Source organism: Triticum urartu, chromosome 3 (assembly GCF_003073215.2).
Source record: "Triticum urartu cultivar G1812 chromosome 3, Tu2.1, whole genome shotgun sequence".
Lineage (NCBI taxonomy): Eukaryota > Viridiplantae > Streptophyta > Magnoliopsida > Poales > Poaceae > Triticum > Triticum urartu.
In genome coordinates, this window is record NC_053024.1 from 684,861,405 (window position 1) to 684,882,945 (window position 21,541).

Consider the following 21,541-nt stretch of genomic DNA (forward strand, 5'->3'; position numbering starts at 1 on the left):
ACCTGTACAAGGTATCTCGGTCCTTCAACTCAAACACTCTACTTCCTCAACTTAATTGAATTGTGAAAGACAGGGCCGTATATGAGCATGTGCAACAGGAGCGACCGAACAGGGCCCCCGGCACCAGAGGGGCCCCATTTTTTTGTTAATCAAAGTATTAATTGAACTGTTTAAAATATTTTACAGCAAGCCACTCTGCCCATTTCTCTCTAATCACGATCCATCAGTTCCTCTCAGCTCTTTCAATCTCACAGCTCTTCCAAAATAGCATAGTACAGCTAAAAAAAGTAGATTAGGTGTGTGCTATGTACATGTCTTTAAAACTTCTGCTTCCAACTGGTGTATTTTCTTGTGAAAAACTACACTGGCTGACAAAAATATTATTGTTTTTCTTTCACACATAGTGCCTAATTTTGATTTGTACAGGGCCTTCGATTTCCTCGGTACGGCCCTGGTGAAAGACTAATCATTTCAGTTTCGGCGGATACAGAGAAGCACGAGGATTGCGACACACAAGCCCATCTGTCCCCCATAACTCAGTTGAAGTGTAAATAACCACAAATTGTGGTTGCTACTGATGGAGAGAAGAACAAACAATGTCTGGAGGAGTACCAAGATCCTTTTAGACTGTTTGTTTTGATGCTGCCGCACCACGGTCTGTGCTTGACAAACTACAAAAGTGTAAAAGGACAGACAAAATATAGGCACACAGGTTCAACGTTAGACTCCTAGCTCTGCTGAATGCTTACCAAACCTTAATGGATTAGAGTCAATATCCATTAGGCTCCTGATAAGCTAGGATTGGATCCACTCTAATTGCCTGTTTTTACCATTGTGAGTGACAAGGAATACCATTGGTGTGGTGTTATGGACATTCATGCATCACATTTTTTATCAGGATGCCATTGGACACCTTTGTCTAATGGCATCTGTCAGTCTTTCCTTTAGACCGCTGAACCGGCAATCATGGATGGATCATAGTTATGTGGACACAAAAAATCAAAAATAGAATTAATCTTCATGTGAAGAAATGAATATCAGAACTTACATCCAACATGCGTACCTTTTCTTGCCGATTGAGATTGCCCAGAACACAAAATGAAGCTTTCTTGTCACAAACTATACTTCCCGTTATTTTCTTCCAGTTGTGTTTGCCCGTCTCTACTAATCATTGCCAGAGAATATTCATTAGTGACAAGTGCTCATATAGGCAATATCTTATACACACTGTGGTCAATCTTAGAAGGTTCAGTGTAGTTCTGCTGGATAACTTTCTTGCAATACACTTCTGTAAACTTCAGATTTTTTTTCAGTGAAATGAACAGAAGTTCTTAAGATCCAACTTACATGACTGGTGTTCTACTACGTAGCACAGACGTCTAAACATTTGAATTGCTAAGCTTAATATATGTAAACAAACTCGGAACCAAGCACCAGCCAAGAGCCTATTGCTCATACTTATTGGCCAAATAGCAGATAGAACTGCGCATGTCGATTACAGAGTAATGACAGAAACTAAAGGAAATGAAGAAAGTAAAATGGCATCAATTTGTTAGTTGAGATGCAATGCAATGAAACCCATCTGAATAATATTGACTGCTCGTCCATTTTCATGCCTCATCAGACAAACATAGCTTTCTATTATATAAGTCGTACCTGGTGACAGTATTACAAAGATCAAACACACTGGGATCATTCCTCTTGATCATGGCCATCGTCCGGTGCAGGGAAAATAGGCAGCCAGATCATCATAAACGGAGAGATGTGTATGTTGCTGATACCATGTTTATACTGTGCATGCTCATACACCTTCTCAACCACCCTGCTCCTCGGATGAACATAAAGGACAACAGTCTATAGCAAAATTCAAGAGTGCAAACTCAGCATTGTCTTCGACCACAGCAACGCAAAGAAAATCGCCATGTTGTGGCATCCAAACCCAATTATGACCAGCAAAACGCATGCATACCTCAAGGGCACAAAATGTGTCCACCAGCAGCCAATCGCCGCCTGTCATCCAATGCAGCCAAACACTGAGCTGAAACCCGTCCGCACATGTGTAGATTTCTTCAACATGTTACTACGTGCCCGCTTGGATGGTGGTCGTTCACAGGCCATTACCGGTGTAAAACACCGGAATGGAATATTCAAGGTTACAACTATCCACAAGCAGTGACACCTTATCGCAGTTCCAACAACAAACCATGATTAAGCACATAGCCATGCCTTAAAAAAATGAATTATGAATCCTATTTCTCCAGAACACATAAACACAGCTCAAAATACCAGCTATTTGAAGCCAATCCACGGGAACAAAATTACTTTTATTTGATACAGCGGAAGAGCATGCATTGCGTTGTCTCCTGCATACATTCCATTGCGAGAACAAATAAGAGGTAGTGAACCGGTGATGCCACCAACTCAAATCTTTGTAAGTATAATAAATAACAAAATATATATAGCCAGCAGGCAGCAGCTACGGAAGTATAGTACTCGCTCCATCCGGAAATACTTGTCGGAGCAATGGATGTATCTATTCATATTTTAATTTTAGATACATTCATTTTTATCCATTTCTCCAGCAAGTTTTTTCGGACGGAAGGAGTAGCATATACTTTCCCAATTGCATCAAAGCAATGAAATCACTTGCTGAAAGTAGCACATCGCAGCCAGCTGAGTACATAAATAAAATGAGCATATGTACACAAAACAAGATACCTGCAATCAGCCTCCATTGCTTTGACAACAAGTGAGCACGTGGAAAGCTTACACTTAGCACTCCTAAATTAAGCAGCAGAATTTCTTGCGGATCATCTAAAAATTCAGCAAGAACTGTTGCCACAGGACCTTCATTTTTTACTTATGTCCTGCTGCTGTTGCTTATGCATGATCAATTTGCAGGTCCATGAGGCAGTCATATCTCTCTCTTAGTAACAGAGGAACTTCTTGCCAAGAAAAAAATGCACACACAGGACAGGAGCATAACTGCAGAAGATCCTAAGGGCACACATCATATCCACAAAAGATATGGAGCAAATCAACATTTTAGATTAGTACTAGCATTCATGGCTTCATGCCAACACTAAAACAAGAAAATCTAGCTAAGCTCGATCGACTTAGCCGACAAAAGGGGGGTCAAGGCTAAGAAACAGTAAACCATTGATACCTCAAAACAGTCCACTAGCACTACGATTACACTATGTCTAAAGTTCAAGGTGTGAATAGTCTCATGGCAACCAAAAGCAGCAGCACCCTAGATCATAGATAAATCATGAGTGGCCTCAGCACTTCCTCTTGTTTGACTGCTTCTGTTCAAGGACAAACTGGATGGTTTCTTCCAGTGTTGCTCTCCGACCGTCCTTCTTGTTCCACAGCTCTGGTACACCTACGCGGCTGCGGGGGTCGTACTCGTTGATCTCAAGCAGTGCATTTGTTACCAAGGCGTAGACTTCTTCACCATGCTCCTCTTTTAACTTCTGAAGCTTGGTGTCATCCTTGGAGAGAATTCTCTATGCCAAAGTAAGTATGCACTATCAGATGAATCATGGAAATATTTGCGAGTGCATAAAAAGAAAGAAACTGTTTGCAAAACCAGATGGAATTGATCGATGTAATGGGCGGAATTGATCAGAATACACTTGTGTTACAGATGACTCAAGGTTACAAACTAGAAACTACCAAAGCTAGGAAACTAGGAATGGTAGCTGAGATAATCTACAGCCTACATACCGTCTCTTTACCATCAACGGTGAATACCCTATACGGGCGCCAATTTGGGTTTGCAATTTCATCTTGCCACTTGGAGCAAAGAGTATCATAATTAACTTGTGCATCCTGTTGTGCTGCATTTTTGCTGCAAGCATTTGCAAAAACTCTTGGGTCAAGCTCACCCATCCATCTGACACCTATATGTGCATGAGCATTTGTAGACTTATCCGAGGGCAAGGCCTGCAAAGAAGATTGACCAACTTGGTCATAAATATAACGAAATGTGATGCAAATGTATCAAAATGCATACACGCCAGAAACCACTTTTCATTTATTTGATTTTTCCTTGTGAAAAAAGAAGTACTCCCTCTGTTCACTTTTATAAGACGTTTAGACAATTCAGACAATGCCCGAAACAGTTCTATGTCAGCTGTCCAAAACGTCTTATAAAAAAAGAACGGAGGGAGTACTGGTTTCTCACTTACCAACATCAGCACTTTCCGAGCATTCCAGGCATCTTGCAAGTCATCGTTTCTTTTTTTCTCCTGGCAGCCAGCGCCTGCTTGAGCGCGTGAGCGTCCCCTTCGTGCTCAATGTTTGGTTCAGGTATCACACCAAGCTGCTCCGACCTCGCATCCAACTGCTTTGATCTCCCATCCAGCTGCTTGGATATCACATCAAATTTCTTGGATGTCGCATCGATGGCTTTGGAGGCGGCGTCGATCTTCTCTAATGCCAAATCGATCTGCCTGGATCTCACCTCAACCTGATGTATCTTGAGCAGCAGTTCCGAGCGGAGAGTTTGGATCTCATCGGAAGCTGATTGGTCGCTGCCAAGCGCCTGTTGGGCGTGCGATGCACCGGGCTCCGGCGGCAACTGGAAGAGGTCCGGCCTCTGCCACCAAATGATCCTTTGCAGGTATGCGCCATAGTAGCAGTCATGGTCACTCCTGTCCCTCTGAACCAGGTGTGCCATCTCGTCCCTCGCTTCGCACCACATCAGAGTCGCCCAGTTAATCCCATGGCCGCCGCCCCACTCCAAGTTAGGCAACAGGTGGCTCCGCGGGTGACGGTCCTTCCTGTTGACAGCAGCTTCTATATGCGACATGACGTACACCTTGGCGAACGCCACCGCCGCGGCGGACTCGACGGCGAGGCCCACGCCGACGCCTGCCGGGGGACGCTCGGTGGGCGGCCATGGGAGGCGGAGCGCCTCCGCGAACGCGCCGATGGAGAGATCGATCCTGGCGCCGCGGACGGAGCTCGACTCGAGATCGAATTTCACGGATCTGTGGTTGGCGATGAGCTCGGCGACGAGGTCGGGGCGCGGGGCGCCGGAGGAGGGGAGGTCGAGGCGGACGAAGTCGAGGAGGCCCAGCTCGCGGAGGCCGGCCTCGTGGGCGGCGGCGGGCGGCGCGGGCGGGCCGTGGAGCCGGAGGTTGGCCCGGACTCGGTGGATGCGCTGCGCCGCCTGCATGAGGCCAGCAGAGTGGGTCGATTTCGGGACTCCGGCTGGCGCCTCAGGATGGGCGTTGATAGGAGGTTTGGGTCTCCGGCTCGGGGCCATTGGTGGAGCTCGCGAGGAAGAAGGTGAGATTTTTTGGGGGAAAGAAGTTGAGTTGAGCGGGAGGGGAGAAGGCAAGATGTGCGGGGTTTAGGGCTTACGTATTATTATTCGACGATTGGAGATTTTTTTTTCTCCTCAAGTAAAAATGCTCCCCGAGTAATTATTCTTCTCAAGTATATGATAGTATATGATGACGATCTAGACTTCTTCAAGTTGGACCATCTTTCTTGACTAATAAAATGCTCCCCGTACTCCACGGTGGGTGAGCCTCTCTTACGAACATCTTCACATGTTCATTATCACCAGAATGGATGGCAAGCTTCAACCATGTGATTTTGTGATGCTCCTGTGAACTAGCAAAACTCAACCTTGGTGACGATCCTCCATGCGTTATATGCGATCTTTCTTTTGATACAAGCCTTTGAAAAAAATACCTAACCCCACATATAAACCTCACATAGATCATGGGTTAGTACACAAAGTATAATGGGCAATACTTATCATACTATGAGATCACTTGGTCCTACTCGATACATCTTCTACGCCTTTTGTGTTTATCAACTTGAATCCACTCTTTGCACTAAGTCTTGATCAACCTAATATCTTTTTCTTCTCTTTTCATTAAGATAATGTCTTGAAGGTAAACATGAAAAGTTCACACAATCTTCTTCGTCAAGAAATGCTTGTAATAGGCTCAACACCTCACAAGACCAACTTCGGATAAGTCCTTGAATAAGACCTTGGCCAACACAAATCTCCTTCTTTTAACCTTGAAACCAACATATGGTCTTCAAGCAGTGCATATGGACAAACCCTTCAAGTATAACTCAAGACAACCATCAGTCCATAGGGATTGTCATTAATTATCAAAACCAAACATAGGGGCACCATACTCTTTCAGAGAGGAAGCCCCGCCGCCACCGACGTCGATCAGGCATTTCCTGGCACACCCCGGCGGTGGCGAGGCGAGGGGTCAGAAAGAGGGGCCCAGGCCCGACGGCTAGGGTTTTCCCTCTCGATCGCTCGCGGGAGTGACACAGGAGGGGCTCTTTCTAAAAAATTCTTATAAACCAAACGAATCAATAACCAATGAAGTTGGCAATGGTGCGTTAGGGAAGTTAATAACTATCCTAGAGAGATCAAACTCAAGGCCATATTGAACCAAATTAGACCTGGATAAGATCTTGATCGACTTCTTCCTCCAAGCAAGATACTTGTCTTTGGGTTTTTTCTTCAACCTTCCATCTTGTATATAGTTGACTTACTATTCTTCGTAAGTAACCTACTCCGTAGCAAGGTAGCCCTACCGAAGCTAAATTGGTCATTCTATTAAAGGGTGTATTAGCAGATTACTAGGCTTTCACTATATCAGCATTAGTATCTTGAAGCTGGAAAAAACATCAATTAACACTCCACTATCTAAAGTGTCAAATCTCTTTAATATCATACCATACCTACCTATGCAATACATCAAGATGCGAGCATTGTGTTTTGTTCACACACACAAATAAAATCATACCACACCGTTCTAAAAAAATCATACCACACCGGCTAATCATTCTTTAAAAAGATCAATGATGATGCCAATTACAAAAACATGCACAGTAGTGTTGCCTTCATGCCACATCATGCCTTGGTAAATATGCAATGCCAATTTTTGAACATAAATTAACCTAAATTCAATTATATCTGATAATTTAAACCTCCTACTTATTCACTACACATAACATATTGTTTTCCTATCAGGCAGGTGGGTTATTGCAAAATATATGAAGTTACATACTTTTTTCTGACTGATAAGCTATAGATATGCTCATTCACTCAACCATTTCAAACACGGATCTAAAAGAAGCACAACAAATGTATGATAACTGAGACAAAAATTATCATGTATATAGAAGTTGCCAACTTCTGTACTCTCAACTGTTTGTATTAATGAGAAATAGCACTCGCAGATTTTTAAAGCATAACAAGTCTGCATTTGAGAAGAACTTAAACAGAAGTTAAGTGAAGAGAGAAGAGAGAGAATATATATTTTAGTTTCTTCCGACTCTTTTTACTTCTCATTCTTTTCGGAATTTCTCGCGACTCTAATTAAGAATTTATGATTTTTCCCATGTTGTTAACTTATTTATGTTGCAGGAGTTTATTCAGCTCGCTCAGGACAGTAGTTTCTCTCACTCCTGCCATTTCTAAGGTTCTCGAAAATTGGGTGATCAGATAACCTCAATTGAAACAAAATTTGTAGGAAGCAAATTGTGTTGTACCTAATGAGAATAAATTATTTATACTAAACTTTAGTACTTATTTACAAATTATTTTGTCAAATCATAGTGCTCATTTTTAATACATTTTGAATTAAAACATATTTAAACCTGATTGACTTAAACGCGTGAAAATAAAAAAATGCATGCCTTCTTGGATTAATTTGTGATTCTTATATCAATGTAATGCATATGTATGTGTGTGCATCCTTAAATATTTTAATAGAGACCTCTAAAGTGTGATATAAATATCTTTATAGAGGTCTTCTATGATTAGATATACTAAAATAGAAACAGCTAGAGTACACACAATGTTTACGATAAACTTAGTACCTAATGATTGGCACACCACTTTATCATTTTTTCCTGGATAAATATATATCTTACATATTATGTATGGTTCAAAAATTTGTTCATGATGTGTGCCTCTATACTTAGTACTTAAATAGCACCACTTTATCATGATGTAGGGGTAAAAGAGTCAACTAAAGGAATACACCTTACAATCTGATTTTTTTCATAAAAAACTATACGCGCTATACCAAGGAACGGAGGGAGTAGTATAAGTTGTAAAGCATTTCCAGAAAGCCAGAGTTTAATTAAACAAGGCTGGGTCCGAGGCGTGGAAGAGCCACCGCTTGTAGATGAGGGTTGCAGGGACAAGGCAGTTAGTGAAGCCTAAGCGGAGGAGTATCTCGTGGAGGTCGTCGTCGCCGAGCACCGATGGCGACCGCCGGCGTCCGTCCGTCCCTGCCCATCTTTTTCAGGGATATTTTGCGGAGGGAAAGGGGTTTCTTTGCTCTGGGAGCAGAGTAATGACCCATGGCCATGTGCCCTGCTTTTATTTTTATTTTCCTCTTGAGTTAAACTTATTCAAAAGAAAGTTTTCCATTAAGCAATCAATATTTTTCTTCTATAAAAAGATTCAATAGTTTGTGAAGACCATACAAGAAAATCTTGACTTCAGCATGGAACTTTTTTCATAGAAATTTTAAATTCTGTTCATATGTATATAAACAACACCTTTTCTCTCATGATTTTGTCATTCCACCAAAGGGGGCTTGGCTAGAAAACCTAGTTCAGGATAAGATGATACGCTATGTCATAAGGACAGAACAAATACGGGTAAAAGCTTCCAAATAAAGACCGCCCCAATCTTCTGCATGGATACCAAGATCACATTTCATCGTCAAACCAGCTATAGGCCGTGGGCAACAGCAACGTATGAACTTTGGTAGTGAAAAACAGTTGTTCTCTTGTTCACGTCGTTACCAAAGCCTCTGACCTATCATGGGCGCCAAATTACTAAAAAAAAGTAGAATAAAAATACATTAATCTTGACCCAACATCTAAGCCCATTCAGATGTACTCCATCTGTAAACAAATGTAGGACATTTTTGTAGTTTAAACGTTAAAATGCAAAAATGTCCTACATTTGTTTACAAAGGGAGCACTACTTGTAATCCGCGATAGAAAATTAGCAACAAAAGTATGCAAAAAGTAGTTTTAAACCAAACTGAAAGTAGATAAAAAAACATTGGACAAACGAAAAATCCGTTGCAACGCCAGACACAGCCTAATAAGTGCTACATGCGTTTTCTTTAATAGAAAACAGAATTATTTAGTGAAAAAGAAAGAGTAAATGTCAGGGAACCCACTCTTCCGTGCATTAGTCACACTTAAACAAACCTTTTGGAAACATTCCTGTAAAAATATATTTTTTGGGAAAAATTTCACAAAATGCAAATTCAATTTTCCATTATTACTCTTGGGTGGAATTTGTCTGCGTCCAGTTTCATGGGAGCAAACAGCAATAAATATGCGATGTCGACATGACATTGTTCTATCAGATGCATTGTAAATTTGTAATGGTATTCTGCAGTGACTGCTGCTTCCTGAATCTCATGAGATGATAAATTGACCTAACCCAAGAGTAGTATGCATGGAGAACCGGAGGAGGATGTAATGGCCTTGAAGCAAGCTTTTCCACAGCAACTTCCATGTATCCACCTATCAGGATATCTTTTAACTGCACGAAAATAGAGAAATATGTTGAAGGTAGACTGCCTGGCAGATATAAAGCTACTCATAGGATAAATTTTGAAAACGACATTAGTGTAAAGTAGCACGAAAGTGTAAACCCTTCTACATGACTGGGTGCTCTTGTTACAGAAAATCTGTTCTATCAAAAGATTACATCAAAACTGCGCGACAAGATTTTTTTTTCTGATACAAACCATACCAGAAATGCAGTAGGACAAAAGAGCAGATTGAAATGCTGTCAGTCTAAGTGTCTGCAAACCCCCATTATGTGACTATATGCAGGCTGAGAACTATGAGGAAGCTGAAATGCTCTACAGGTATATCTCTGTTGGGTATGGACCTACAAACCAGATATATATGAGTTTGGTTACACATGGTTAGTATTGTTCTCTTGAAATTCTCAATCCTATGTTGGTGTTATCTGTAAGAAGACTTGAGTAAATATTATTGCCAACATTGTATTTCTCACAGTCCGCATCAAGGATGCTGAGAGTAAAGACTGTTCTCAGCACTGATAAATGTTGATACAAGTAGAAGTGAACTCCACTACCTCATGCATTATTTCCAGGCAAGCCCTTGCTACAGAAGTTGATTATAACAAATAGTGTATTTCAGTTATCTGCATGATGAAGTTGGAAAGGTAGCTCAAGCTAAATATCTTCTTCAAGCTATACCTCACAACTGCAATGATGAAATCCATGTGAGACTTTTTGCCTGGGCTATTGACATTCTTAGGGAGCTTGATATACAAACACTCCCTTCTCCCATAACTCAGATATACTGATGTGGAGAACCTTGAATATCTATGTCCACAGATACTCTCTACTTATTCAAATCAACTGAATTATGAGGAACCACTAATTTCAGTTTCGGCGGATATAGACAAGCATGAGGATTGCAACTCACAAGCGGTTCTGTCTCCGATAACTGAGATGAAGCACAAACAACCAGAAATCTTGGTTGCTAATGATGGAGAGAGGAATGGAGAATGTCTGGAGGAGAACCAAGATCTTTCTAGACTGTTCAATGATGCTGGCACACCACAGTCTGCTTGAGAAACTACGAAAGCAGCCAGTTAAAAAGAACAGAACAAATATCAATACACGAGCCAAGTTCAGACTCATAGTTCAGTTGAATGGTTGTCAAACCATGATGGTGTCATAGATGCTAGCAAGAATCCTATTCAAGAAAAATGTGGGCAAAAAATACTACTGTGCAAGGTGAGAGCAGCAAGAATGCAAGTGAGCAGAGTGACAGAACACTATTACCCTCTCAGAAAGCAGCAACCTAAAAACCCCGGTTGGGGGTGTTCGGCTACAAAGTACATCAGCAGTTTTTTTATAGGAAAAGTACATCAGCAGTTTTTTTAAGGAAAAGTACATCAGCAGGTTCATGGAGATGCAATGACTCCAGAATATCGACAGACGAGAATGTGAAAAGGAAGTTTGTGAGGCCCGCTCCAGCATGGAAGCAGCAGATGATTCGAGATCACACAAAACCATGGAACAGCAGTGTAGCTCAGAGTTCACTTTTCCACTGTCATGTATCATTTGCTGACAATGGAAACTCTCAAGATGCTAGTCACACCAAAGCCACCAACCACTGGCTTAGGAACACAGCGAGCACAGTACAATGGAGGCTGCAGAACCACCTGCAGGTCTTCCAGGAAATCACAAATGAGATGAACCAAAATGCCGCATAACTAGATCTATATTCCCCGCTCACTGTTGATGGAAGTTCTTAGCAGTAAGTAGTGGTTGTTGTTTCCCACCAGAGATGAGACTGGTACATAGCTCATACTTTTTCCTTTCTGGATTTGTTTCTGAGAAGAGGCATTAGCATTGGAGTGTCAACAGCTCAAGGGGGATTAGTTACGACAATCATGTAGAGCTAAGGAACTTGCCAAACGTTGTCAATACTTCATGTTCCTAACAAGTCCATGAATCATACTCTCTTCAGATCCAAATTCGGATCAGCTTACTTCATTTGAGCTAGCAATATACTGTTATTTCTTGAGCTTTGTGAGGGAGATGGCCCAGCATTTATGAAAAACTATAAGTTGAGGAGAAAGTCATAGGTGCAGTATTTCAGGATTAATTGAGGTGTAAGGGAATCACTGTGAGGTGTGGCAAATCAGGGAGACCAAGTATTAGCTTTTGGGAGGGACCAAAAAGCATACAGTTAGCTACGGCCAGAAACCTATATTAGCACTTGTGCCACAAGCTGTACTTCCAGTTATTTCTCTTCGGCCATCTGTGCACTAATCAGGTAATCATTGCCACAAAATCGTCATTAATGATTAAGTGCTCGTAAAAGTAATATTTATACACACTGTAGTCAATCTTAGAAGGCTCTGGACTCAGTGTAGTTCTGCCAGATAACTTGCAATGCACTTCTGCAAACTTCAGGTTCTTAAGATCCAAATTAAATGACCACAACATATAGTGTTATATGACATGGCACGAATGTCTAAACATTTGCAGTGTCAAATCTCAATATTTGTTGACAAACTCGAAACCAAGTACAAGCCAAGAGCCTATTACTCATACTTGTTGGCCAAATAGCAGACGGAACTACACATGTTGATTGCAGAGTAATGACAAATTCTGAAGGAGTTAAACACAGTAACATGGTATACATTAGTTAGACAAGATGCAGTCAAAACGATCTGAATATATAAATGGGTTTAAATTGCTCATCCATTTCCTTACCTCACCAGAGAAACATAGCTTGCTATTATAGAAGTCGACGTTATAACAAAGATCAAACACACTGCGATCATTGCTCTTGATCATGTCTTCTGTTCAGTGCAGGGAAAACAGGTGGCCACATCATCATAAAGGGAGAGATATGTATGCGGCTTATACCCGGATGAATATTACCATGATGATACGGTGCCTGCTCATACACCTTGTCAACCACTCTGCTCCTCAGATGAACATAAAGGACAACACCATATGTTGCATAATCCAAGAATACAAACTCGGCGTTGTCCCCAACTGCAGCAACACGAAGAAAATCACCATCTTGTGGCATCGAAGTCTGATTTTGATCAGTAAAACGTGTGCATGCCTCGTGGATACTAAATGTGTCCACCAGCAACCAACCGGCTGCACCATAATCATCACCCGTCATCCCATTGAGCCACACGCTGAGCTGAAATCCGTCTGCACTAACGAGATAAAGCCCGGAATCCTTCGCAGATGACAGCAGGTAACTGCGCCACACTCCAACTGGGAGCTCGAGGGTGAAGAAGGTTGACGTGGCCAAGTCAAGACCCAGGGTGTACCCAGAGGTGGTCACCACGAAGGCCTTGCCATGAACGGGCGGCAGCATTTCTTGCAGGAAGGTTGTGGCATGCGGGAGCTCTATCTCTATCACCTCGGTGCCAGGGAAGTCCCATCCGCCGGATCCCAGGGTGTACACTTCCGCATAGACTTTTCGGCCGACCATCAAGAGATTCACCAAGGTGATGCCGTCGCGGCCCCCATCCTCGGGTAGGAACATCTGCGTGAATCTCGCTAGAGCGCGCCCGTGGATGGGCGGCGGTGCTGGTGGGAGGACGGTTGGGGCCTCCCCGGCGAGCAGCGGCGCCAGGAGATAGTGCTTGAAACTGCCGCCGCGTAGCTGGCGCCAGCGGCTGCGGAACGCAGTGAGGAGGCGGCCGTTCCGGCAGTGGATGAGTCGCTCGGCTCCGCGGGCGAAGGCGCCGTCGCAGGAAGAGGCCGGGCGGCGCGAGAGGGCGGCCAGCTCCGGGGGCTGCGGGAGCGGCACGAACTGATACCGGCCGGGGTAGCCGGCGTAGAATCCGAGCAGGCGGGGCGGGTTGCGCTCGCGGAAGCGGCGAAGGAAGACCGGATCGGAGGCGTGGAGGAGCCACCGCTTGGAGACGAGGGCGGCGCGGACGAGGAGGTTGGGGAAGCCGAGGCAGAGGAGGATCTCGCGGAAGAGGTCGTCGTCGCCGAGCACCGACGCCACCGATGCGGCCGGCGGCGGCGGTCCATCGCCGTCCATATTTTGGCCGGTCAGATGTGGGGGATTTTTCAGGGGAGAGGACTGGGAGGGGTTTGGGCTCCGGAGGGGTTTATTTCCGAACAGGGTCCATTTTTTCCTATGAACTCCAACCTGGCCAGATGGGCTGGCACGGCACGGCATGGCCCGGCCTGGGTTATACGGGCCTGGCACGGCACGCAAACTACATGGGCCGTGCAGGGCCAGCACGCGTTCTGCCTTACCAGGCCCAGGCATGGCACTAATATTAAACGGGCCAGCCCATCGGCACATTTAACCATCAGCACACCTATTATTTAGCCTATTGGGCTGCCTATTAGCCTAAAAAGTATTTAAAAACTAAAAACCTAAATGGGCCGTGCTGGGCCAGCACGCGTGCCCAGCCTCTAGGCCCAAGCATGGCCCATTAATCATGTGTCGGCCGCCCCCGTCACGGGCCAGGCATGCGTGCTAACGGGGCGGCCTGCCTGCAGGCCGCCCGAGTTGGTCAGGTTTGTATGAACTACACCTGGTCATCTATCAGGCAGAACCGGGCCGGGCCTGACAAAGCCTAAAGCAGAAAACCTAGGCCCGGGCCTGGGCCGGCCAGTCATTGAGCCTAGTTTTTAGACCCAAGTCCGCCCCGTCAGTGAAAAAGCCCGTTGGGGTTCAAGCCGGGTCTCTTCCGTGAAACGTAAATATGGTAAGCTCAGGCCCAGCTCGGCGTGTCCTTCAGGTTCAAAGCCTAGGCCCAGGCCCGGCCCATGAGCAAGACCGAACCGGGTCAGGTCGGGTTTTTTTGGGCCAGGTATACTATGAACAAATTAACCCAAATGATAAATGCCGCACATGTGGCATGAAGCACTCCGGCCATGATGCTTTTACAAACTCAAAAAAATTGAAACTTACCATATGAAAAGAAAATTCTCATGCTTGACAACTAAAATTGTCATCTTCGCGCCACTAAACTTGCTATCAAAAATATTCCGAGTTGTCATGCGTTTATGCCACACATGTGGCACTTATCAAGGTCTCAAATTTATCACATGGTTCACAATTACATTCTTTTTTCTTCTATTAAAAAAGCCCAACAAGAACGCGGCTTTATAAATTAATAAAGCCATTAGTGGACAAAAGCACACCATTGACATGACCTTTTGAAATTAACACTCACACGGGTTAATTTGGCTTTGATCCCAATTAGCTTACTAAATCATGTGGTTGTGTGTTAACATTACAGTGTTTGCTGAAATAATCACATACCTTTGCCATCGCTTGGCAACAAAATGGAGGAAGCCACCTAAAATTGCCTCGATTGTGGGATGTAAGAATGGCCCATTATCCACACTTTTTACCATGCCTTACACCCTATTTTTGAAAATATGCTTGGAACTACCATATGTGTAGCATTTAGGGGTAAACATGCGAGTGGAAGCTATCAAGTTGTAGAATGTCGACTAAGAACCATATCCAATGGCATGTTGAGAAGGCACCAAGGCCCATGACAATATGAGAAAAATGTTATTGAAGGTGAAGAAAACTAACGAGTAATAGTGAAATATCATTAAAAAATTGATAAGCGTGGATATTTCAGGTCTAATCTCCATTAATGTTATTGTTGATTATGCTTCTAATGATGTTAATTTTATAGGTAGCAGTAATTTTAACGATGGTGGAAGAACTCTAATTCTTATGGTGGCAAATTTGAAAGTTTTATGTTGTCCATGCACGCATGTACTTCAAACGGCTACAACAATGACACTCCAAACCGCCAAAGTCTGCAAGATGCGCCAAAGCAATTAAGCAATGCTCAGATGAAGCGGAATAATATTTGCACTAAAATATGGTTTGACTTTTGTTTATGCCAATTGGCTAGTAATTTAGAAACTCTTACTTCTGATGTGGAAATGTTTCAGAAAAAGGACAAATAACATCGAATTCGTAAGTATCATTGAGAGGTCAAGTTCTCATTTTACCCAAGTTGCAGGCAAGCCAGAGTCCAACACCGTTGAGTAAATCAAGACGAAGAGCTCCACCCAAGCCATGCAAGTATATGAAGAAGAGGAGCATGAAGATGGATCACGATTTGGATACTCTGTGGAAGACTCTATTGAAATACTAAATTTAAAGATGCCAAAAGCCCAATATGGCAAGGATCCTAATTATTCATAATCTGCGAAGAGAGTTTGCACAAACATACGTGGGGGCTAGAGTTTGAATCCACCAAGATGGGAGATGGTTAAAATGCTCCCCGTTAGACAAGCTAACATATGGGAGCACATCATCAATATTGGTATAGTTAAACAAAATCAATGCTTTTACACGCTCTAGGTGCTAGTGTATCCACTATCTCTAAGCATTTATATGACAGAATCAATTTAGGACCTCAACACTTGTGAAACTAGCTGATACCCCGCACGTTGTTGCGGGAATATTTCGCAACATATCTCAGTGTGATTCGTTATATGAAACATGAATATTTGAAGTAATAATATAAAAAGCTAAAACTGAAAATACAGATAATTCATTATGTTTGACTACTATATAGTTGTAAAATATTTATTAAATATAAATAACTTTATAGAATGAAAATTCTCATGTATGTTTGCATGTTGAGATGAATCTTTTCTCAATGCATGTTTCATGATGAAGTGACATGCTTGCATGTTGAAAGACATATGGTAGTGAAGGTGGGCCTTTTCTCGTGCATGTTGTGTGATGATGTGGCATTCTTGCATATTGAGAGAAATAGTTAGTGGGGGCTAGCTATTTAGATATAGAAGATGAAGTTGAATATCGTAGATTCTACTTACAAAAATGATGCAAGTATCACGGATAATCTGTTTATATAGGTCATGAAGTGCTCAGTACGGTTTGACCTTGTCATTTTACACATGCCAGAATCACATGGAAATGTATGCACCAACAACAGCTAGATCATGCGGCACCCCAACGTCCAAGGTACCTACCTCACCTCAACGTGAACCACGGGGCCAACTAACACATCGTTGGGGCATGGGATCTCGCTCTAGCTACAAGTGGTGTTCATCAATCATAAAAGAGAGCATGTTGGATCAGCTGACAATGGTGGCGGTGGGGAGTAAGGCATGTGGGATGGGTCTTCGGAGTTGGCGGCAAAAATGCCTCGCGAGTCACAAGAGCAACTCATGTGACAAGGGTTTTTCAATACAGATGATTTATCTATGTGCGCACTCTCGCAAATTAAAGGATCTCTCTCTCTCTCTCTCTCTCTCTCTCTCTCTGTGTGTGTGTGTGTGTGTGTGTGTGTGTTCAAAACATATCAAGCAATCACACCATACTCCACCCTAGGTACGGTGGAGCTCACACCATGGATAATGGATGAGCGACCTCATAGTGGAACTTTATTTTGTGCCACTGAGATATGAAAAGATATCGAAATGGTGGGGAATAATTTTAGGTTTGCGCTATTTGGCATCACAAGACGGGTTCATGGATGCATCCCCCAACCGGCAATGTTCGACACCTCCATTGTTGACGGTGAGAGGTCCGTGAAATCGACATTTTTTATGTTGTGTAGGGTGTTTTGACTCCCTCTCTGAAGGGAATAGGATAATTTAAGAAGGCCCATGTCAAGTCTAGTACTTGAAGATGGGTGGGCAAGTTCCACCATGAGAAACCTATCCAACTGAGATGCTCTCAATTCGCGGCCTGTATGGTATATGGTGTGTACACATGAGCAACATGCTGCAATGATTTTGAACATTTGTTGGGTTGAAATTATTTTGGAAATGTACTTTCTTCTTCATTGTTGTCCACGCTGTTCTTTATGTTGTTACCGAAAATAACAACAAATAATCATTAGAGAAAATACTACCAAACAAATTTCCATATGATGTATTTGAAATGGTCAAGCAGCATGCCATTTCAATGTAGCACAAACACCAGTCCCTTAAATCACTCAAGAATTCAAGCCATGTCAATGCGAATCACGGTGCCAATTATATATGTATAACGTTGGTTCTCTCATGGTCTTAGCACAGCAGCCAGCTAAATTAAGCAAAGCATCAAATTAGCAATGACAAGTTAAGCATAAGCTCATCATTTAATATTGCTCAGAATACCCACCTCTTACAAAGCATCCTGTCCTTCTGTCATGTGACAACAAGAGGTACAACTGAAAGATCATGACCGTTAATATGTTTGATGACCTTTCCAAAATTATGTAGCCGCACGTACGCATTAGCCACTGCTGTCCTTAATTCTTCAGAAGTTCAGAGCCAGAGAGCGCCGGCTTGGCGGAGGAGCGGCACGAGCTGGCCGCCGAGGTGCAGCGACATGACCTTGTCGGTGGGGCCGACGAGCGCGCCGCCGATGAAGACGGCCGGCACAGGTGGGTTCTGGCCAACCATGCCGGCGAGCGCCCTCTCAACGTCCTTCCCGCGGGGGTCCTTGTCCAGCTCGTGCACCGTCCAGCTCACGCCCATCTCCGTGAAGAGCGTCTTCACCGCGTGGCACATGCAGCAGTTGCTCGCCCCGAAGATGACCACCGCGCGCTGCGACGCCAGCCGCCTCACCCTCTCCGCCATTGCTCAACTTGCAAACTATTTCTCTACGAACCTAAATCTAACGATCTGATCAGCTCGCTTCACTTGAGCTAGCTATATATCTATGCTGTTTGTTTCTTTTGGAGGTTTATGATGGTTGTGACTGAACGGTGTCTATTTATAGATGATGATGGGGCAAATCGAAGAAGTGTGAGTCGGTCAGAATATGTGTTCTCTGTGAACTTTGTGCTATGACGTTTAAATGATGTGGAATCGAATAACTAAAAATGGAGGTGAATTAAGATTCGAGGTAGACTGAACTTTAGTTATCTCTCTAGCACATTAAAAATGGATGGTAGCATTGATCGGATCCAATGCTTCAGTTGACTTACGTTCAATCAATGATAACCTAGAATTCCAGATAACCTAGGTCTGAATATCCACAATAATTCCCTGCAAAAAAAAAAGAATATCCACTCTAATTGCCTCCTTTTGCCATTCCAGTGTGACAAAGAATACGTGCCCATTTGGAGTGGGCATAGTGAATCACGTTTTCTCTGGGCTAAACTAAAGCCTAAAACCCCGTTATTAATAAACCTACTTTGCATTCTTGACGAGTCAGCGCAACATCATCACGAATCTCCACGTCGAGGTCCGAATAAATCGACACAAATAAGTAGGCAATGAATCTCCAACGCCGACAAAGCAGCAGGCACTCAAGAATAATGAAGGGTCCCTTTGTACCATTTCAATATCCTTAGAATAAGTCCTACACCATGGAAATTCGGCACCAAGTGCTTAATCAAGAAGGCAGTTATCTAGAAACATGTGAATGCATCTCTTGTATTCTCTTTAAACTGGATAAAACTGAAGCTTGTGAGCCAAGCAGCACAATATTACCGTGTATTTGGCAGCAGTGTCTTGTGCCCATGATACCAATTGTATCCATTAAAAATGTGAATCAATTGATAAAATGTATTCTTTATTTTCTGAGACAAAATCACCAGATTTAAAAGTGTGCCGTGCATGGGATATAAGTTTGATGAAATAGGATTAACCAATTTTTTTTGAAGCAACGAGCCACCTGGTCGATATCTATTACAGTCGCAAGTCTTACACCAAGAAAAAGATAACGAAAAAAAATCTGGGAAATACCCCATATGTCTCAACTTTGTACTAAATTGGCCACACTTATTTTAAGATGGAGGGAGTAGTATTTGAAAGTCAGCTCACTCTCGAGCCTTGTCTAGGGCATTGCTCCTTTCTTATCTCAGTATCTCTCAAAGGAAAAATCTCACTTTTATGAAAATTGATTTTCAATTGGGCATCATGAAATCATGTTTTCTTTGGATGACACTATTCTAAACTAAAGCCTAAGACCCCCTTCATTAATCAGCCTAGTTTGTATGCTTTTTCTTTAAAACGTGTACTTCATAGTCTTGACATGTCACCAGACCATCATCAAAAAAATCGACACCAAGGTCAAAATAAATCGGCACGAATAAGTAGGTAATGAATTTCCAATGCTCCGTAGGAAGTGCGATGGAGGGTCCCATTATAGTACCATGTGAGTGTCGATGGAATAAGCCTTATTACTTAATCAAGAAGGTAGCAAGCTAGAGTATATATTCTGTTTGAAATAGATAACACTGAAGCTCGTGATCCAAGCACTACAAAGTCTACAGTTGCCATGTAGAAGTATTTGACAACAGTGTCTTGTGGCCCTGCATGGAAACTTGACACCAGTTGTATACCCACGGGATTTACAAAAAATAACATGATTTGGTGGATAAATTCATCGTTGATTTTCTGACACAAAATCATCGGATTCATAGTGTGTGATGCATGGGAACAAAAGTTTCATGAAATAGCCTTTACCTAAAATTAGTGCTGCTTAACTTATTAGAGCTCTAGCCCTTAAAAGAAAAGAGAATAAAAGAAGTCAAATCTCCAGGGAATGAGAGCTATATCAGCAGGGTATAAAGAAGAAACTGGGCTATTTTTAGTGTATAGAATATCACTTGGGGGGATCGCTAGGGACAGCAGTACATGGTACACACATTGACGTCATTCCATAGAATAATAAGAGCATCTACAGTCCGACATCTCAAACCTTCCCCAAACACCCAGGTGGATGGACAGGTCACTGATCGGTAAAAAAAACATGAACGCCTCAAACCAGCCTTAAAACACCCGGGTTGTTGATCAACACCCCTTATATCCGGCCTAAATCTGAAGGGGGAGGGGGGTATAGGGTGGCTCAGGCGCACCCATGCGCATCCGTCATGTCGGACTGACATCAGGATCCCACATGAAAACATTCGAAAACCCAACGGTCCGACGGAAATCTCCTCCGAGGAATGTGAACGTTGCGTGGCGCCGCTCGGGCTCGCTGCCCGAGGGCCAAAGTCCGGCTATTTAAGCTAGACTGTGAACCCCATCCCTAGCCACATCCACTTCCCTTCCTCTCCCCGCCATCTGCCCGAGCCGCATCCACTTCCCTCCGTTTCCGCTCGCCATACGCCAACAACCATGGCCCGATAGCCGAAGACGGAGCAAGACCCCCAGCCCATGGAGGAGGCGGATCCAAAGGTGGAGGATGCCATAGAGGAGGAGGAGGCGGAGCCGACTGCGTGCTTTGTCATGGGGGATGCCATGGCAGAGTTTGAGGTGACTCAAGCAGAGGAGGCGGCGGAGCAGGCGGTTGGAGTCCATCCAGTCGGAGGCCGTTGTGGAGGCCAATTGGCGCTCCTCCGCCATCAGAGGGCGGAGGTTCACAAAACATTCGCCTCTAGTGACGACCACGATGAGCGGGAGTTGCCGTAGGCGGCCATCTACCCGGAGCACGGCACGAAGATCGTGGACATCTCCGACGACGAATAGTGCAAGGTAGATAGGATATTTATGTTCTACGTAGATTTTTATTTTACATGTTTGTATGGATTTGAGATATGAACTTTAAAGTACTTGAATGCACCGGACGAAATATGAAGGCTGGCCGGTCATTGTCTGCCCGCCCGAGGGCCCGGATATGGTGTACGCTCTCGGGCGTAGGTACGCATGCAGTGTGGGTGTGGCGCGTTGACGGTGTATCAAGCGATGCGAGCCGTGTACATCCACGTTTTCCCCGAGCTGATATGGATGGAATCCAAGGTCGTTTTCACTCTCTGCAAACGATCGATCTATGCTAGTACCTTTTGAAGCTTCCTTGGGTTCTCAAAAAGGACACATGGAAACCATAGAAAAATAGTTTGGAACTTTCGACGGATTCCTGAGTCATCCTGACTAGACTGAACAATCGTACTGTACCAGTGTACCCGATAAGCAGTTACGATGCGATTATGATCGGTTTTCTTTCTGATATTTTTGTTTGCGAATCGATCAGTCATCAGAGTAAACTCAGTACAGTACAAGATACGATCCTAAGCGTCGAGCCGAGGAAG

At 43.5% G+C, this 21,541-nt stretch overlaps 4 protein-coding genes and 1 pseudogene across 6 annotated transcripts; 1 reads left to right on the top strand and 4 right to left on the bottom strand.

Moving 5' to 3' along the window:
• Positions 1 to 3,028: 3,028 nt before the first annotated feature.
• Positions 3,029 to 3,923, bottom strand: LOC125545920 (factor of DNA methylation 5-like). The gene is made up of 2 exons (XM_048709977.1): positions 3,730 to 3,923; positions 3,029 to 3,509 (listed from the first exon to the last, which is right to left on the bottom strand). Exons 1-2 carry the CDS (start codon positions 3,892 to 3,894, stop codon positions 3,282 to 3,284), a joined length of 393 nt encoding a protein of 130 aa, XP_048565934.1. The 5' UTR covers positions 3,895 to 3,923; the 3' UTR covers positions 3,029 to 3,281.
• Positions 3,029 to 5,361, bottom strand: LOC125545918. Its single transcript, XM_048709976.1, has 2 exons — positions 4,194 to 5,361; positions 3,029 to 3,948 (listed from the first exon to the last, which is right to left on the bottom strand). Exon 1 carries the CDS (start codon positions 5,273 to 5,275, stop codon positions 4,199 to 4,201), a length of 1,077 nt encoding a protein of 358 aa, XP_048565933.1. The 5' UTR covers positions 5,276 to 5,361; the 3' UTR covers positions 3,029 to 3,948; positions 4,194 to 4,198.
• Positions 5,362 to 9,277: 3,916 nt separating this feature from the next.
• Positions 9,278 to 13,654, bottom strand: LOC125545917. 3 transcript variants are annotated; one of them, XM_048709974.1, is made up of 3 exons: positions 12,294 to 13,654; positions 10,489 to 10,641; positions 9,278 to 9,568 (listed from the first exon to the last, which is right to left on the bottom strand). In XM_048709974.1, the coding sequence occupies exon 1, from the start codon at positions 13,594 to 13,596 to the stop codon at positions 12,361 to 12,363; it is 1,236 nt and encodes a 411-aa protein (XP_048565931.1). In that variant the 5' UTR covers positions 13,597 to 13,654; the 3' UTR covers positions 9,278 to 9,568; positions 10,489 to 10,641; positions 12,294 to 12,360. The 3 variants fall into 3 exon arrangements, with proteins under 3 accessions (XP_048565931.1, XP_048565930.1, XP_048565932.1); XM_048709973.1 differs by lacking the exon at positions 10,489 to 10,641; XM_048709975.1 differs by lacking the exons at positions 9,278 to 9,568; positions 10,489 to 10,641 and adding an exon at positions 12,043 to 12,188.
• Positions 9,578 to 10,949, top strand: LOC125545919 (annotated as a pseudogene).
• A 4,106-nt stretch (positions 13,655 to 17,760) lies between the features above and the next one.
• Positions 17,761 to 18,169, bottom strand: LOC125549140 (putative glutaredoxin-C2). The gene has a single exon (XM_048712623.1). It carries the CDS (start codon positions 18,138 to 18,140, stop codon positions 17,826 to 17,828), a length of 315 nt encoding a protein of 104 aa, XP_048568580.1. The 5' UTR covers positions 18,141 to 18,169; the 3' UTR covers positions 17,761 to 17,825.
• Positions 18,170 to 21,541: the final 3,372 nt, after the last annotated feature.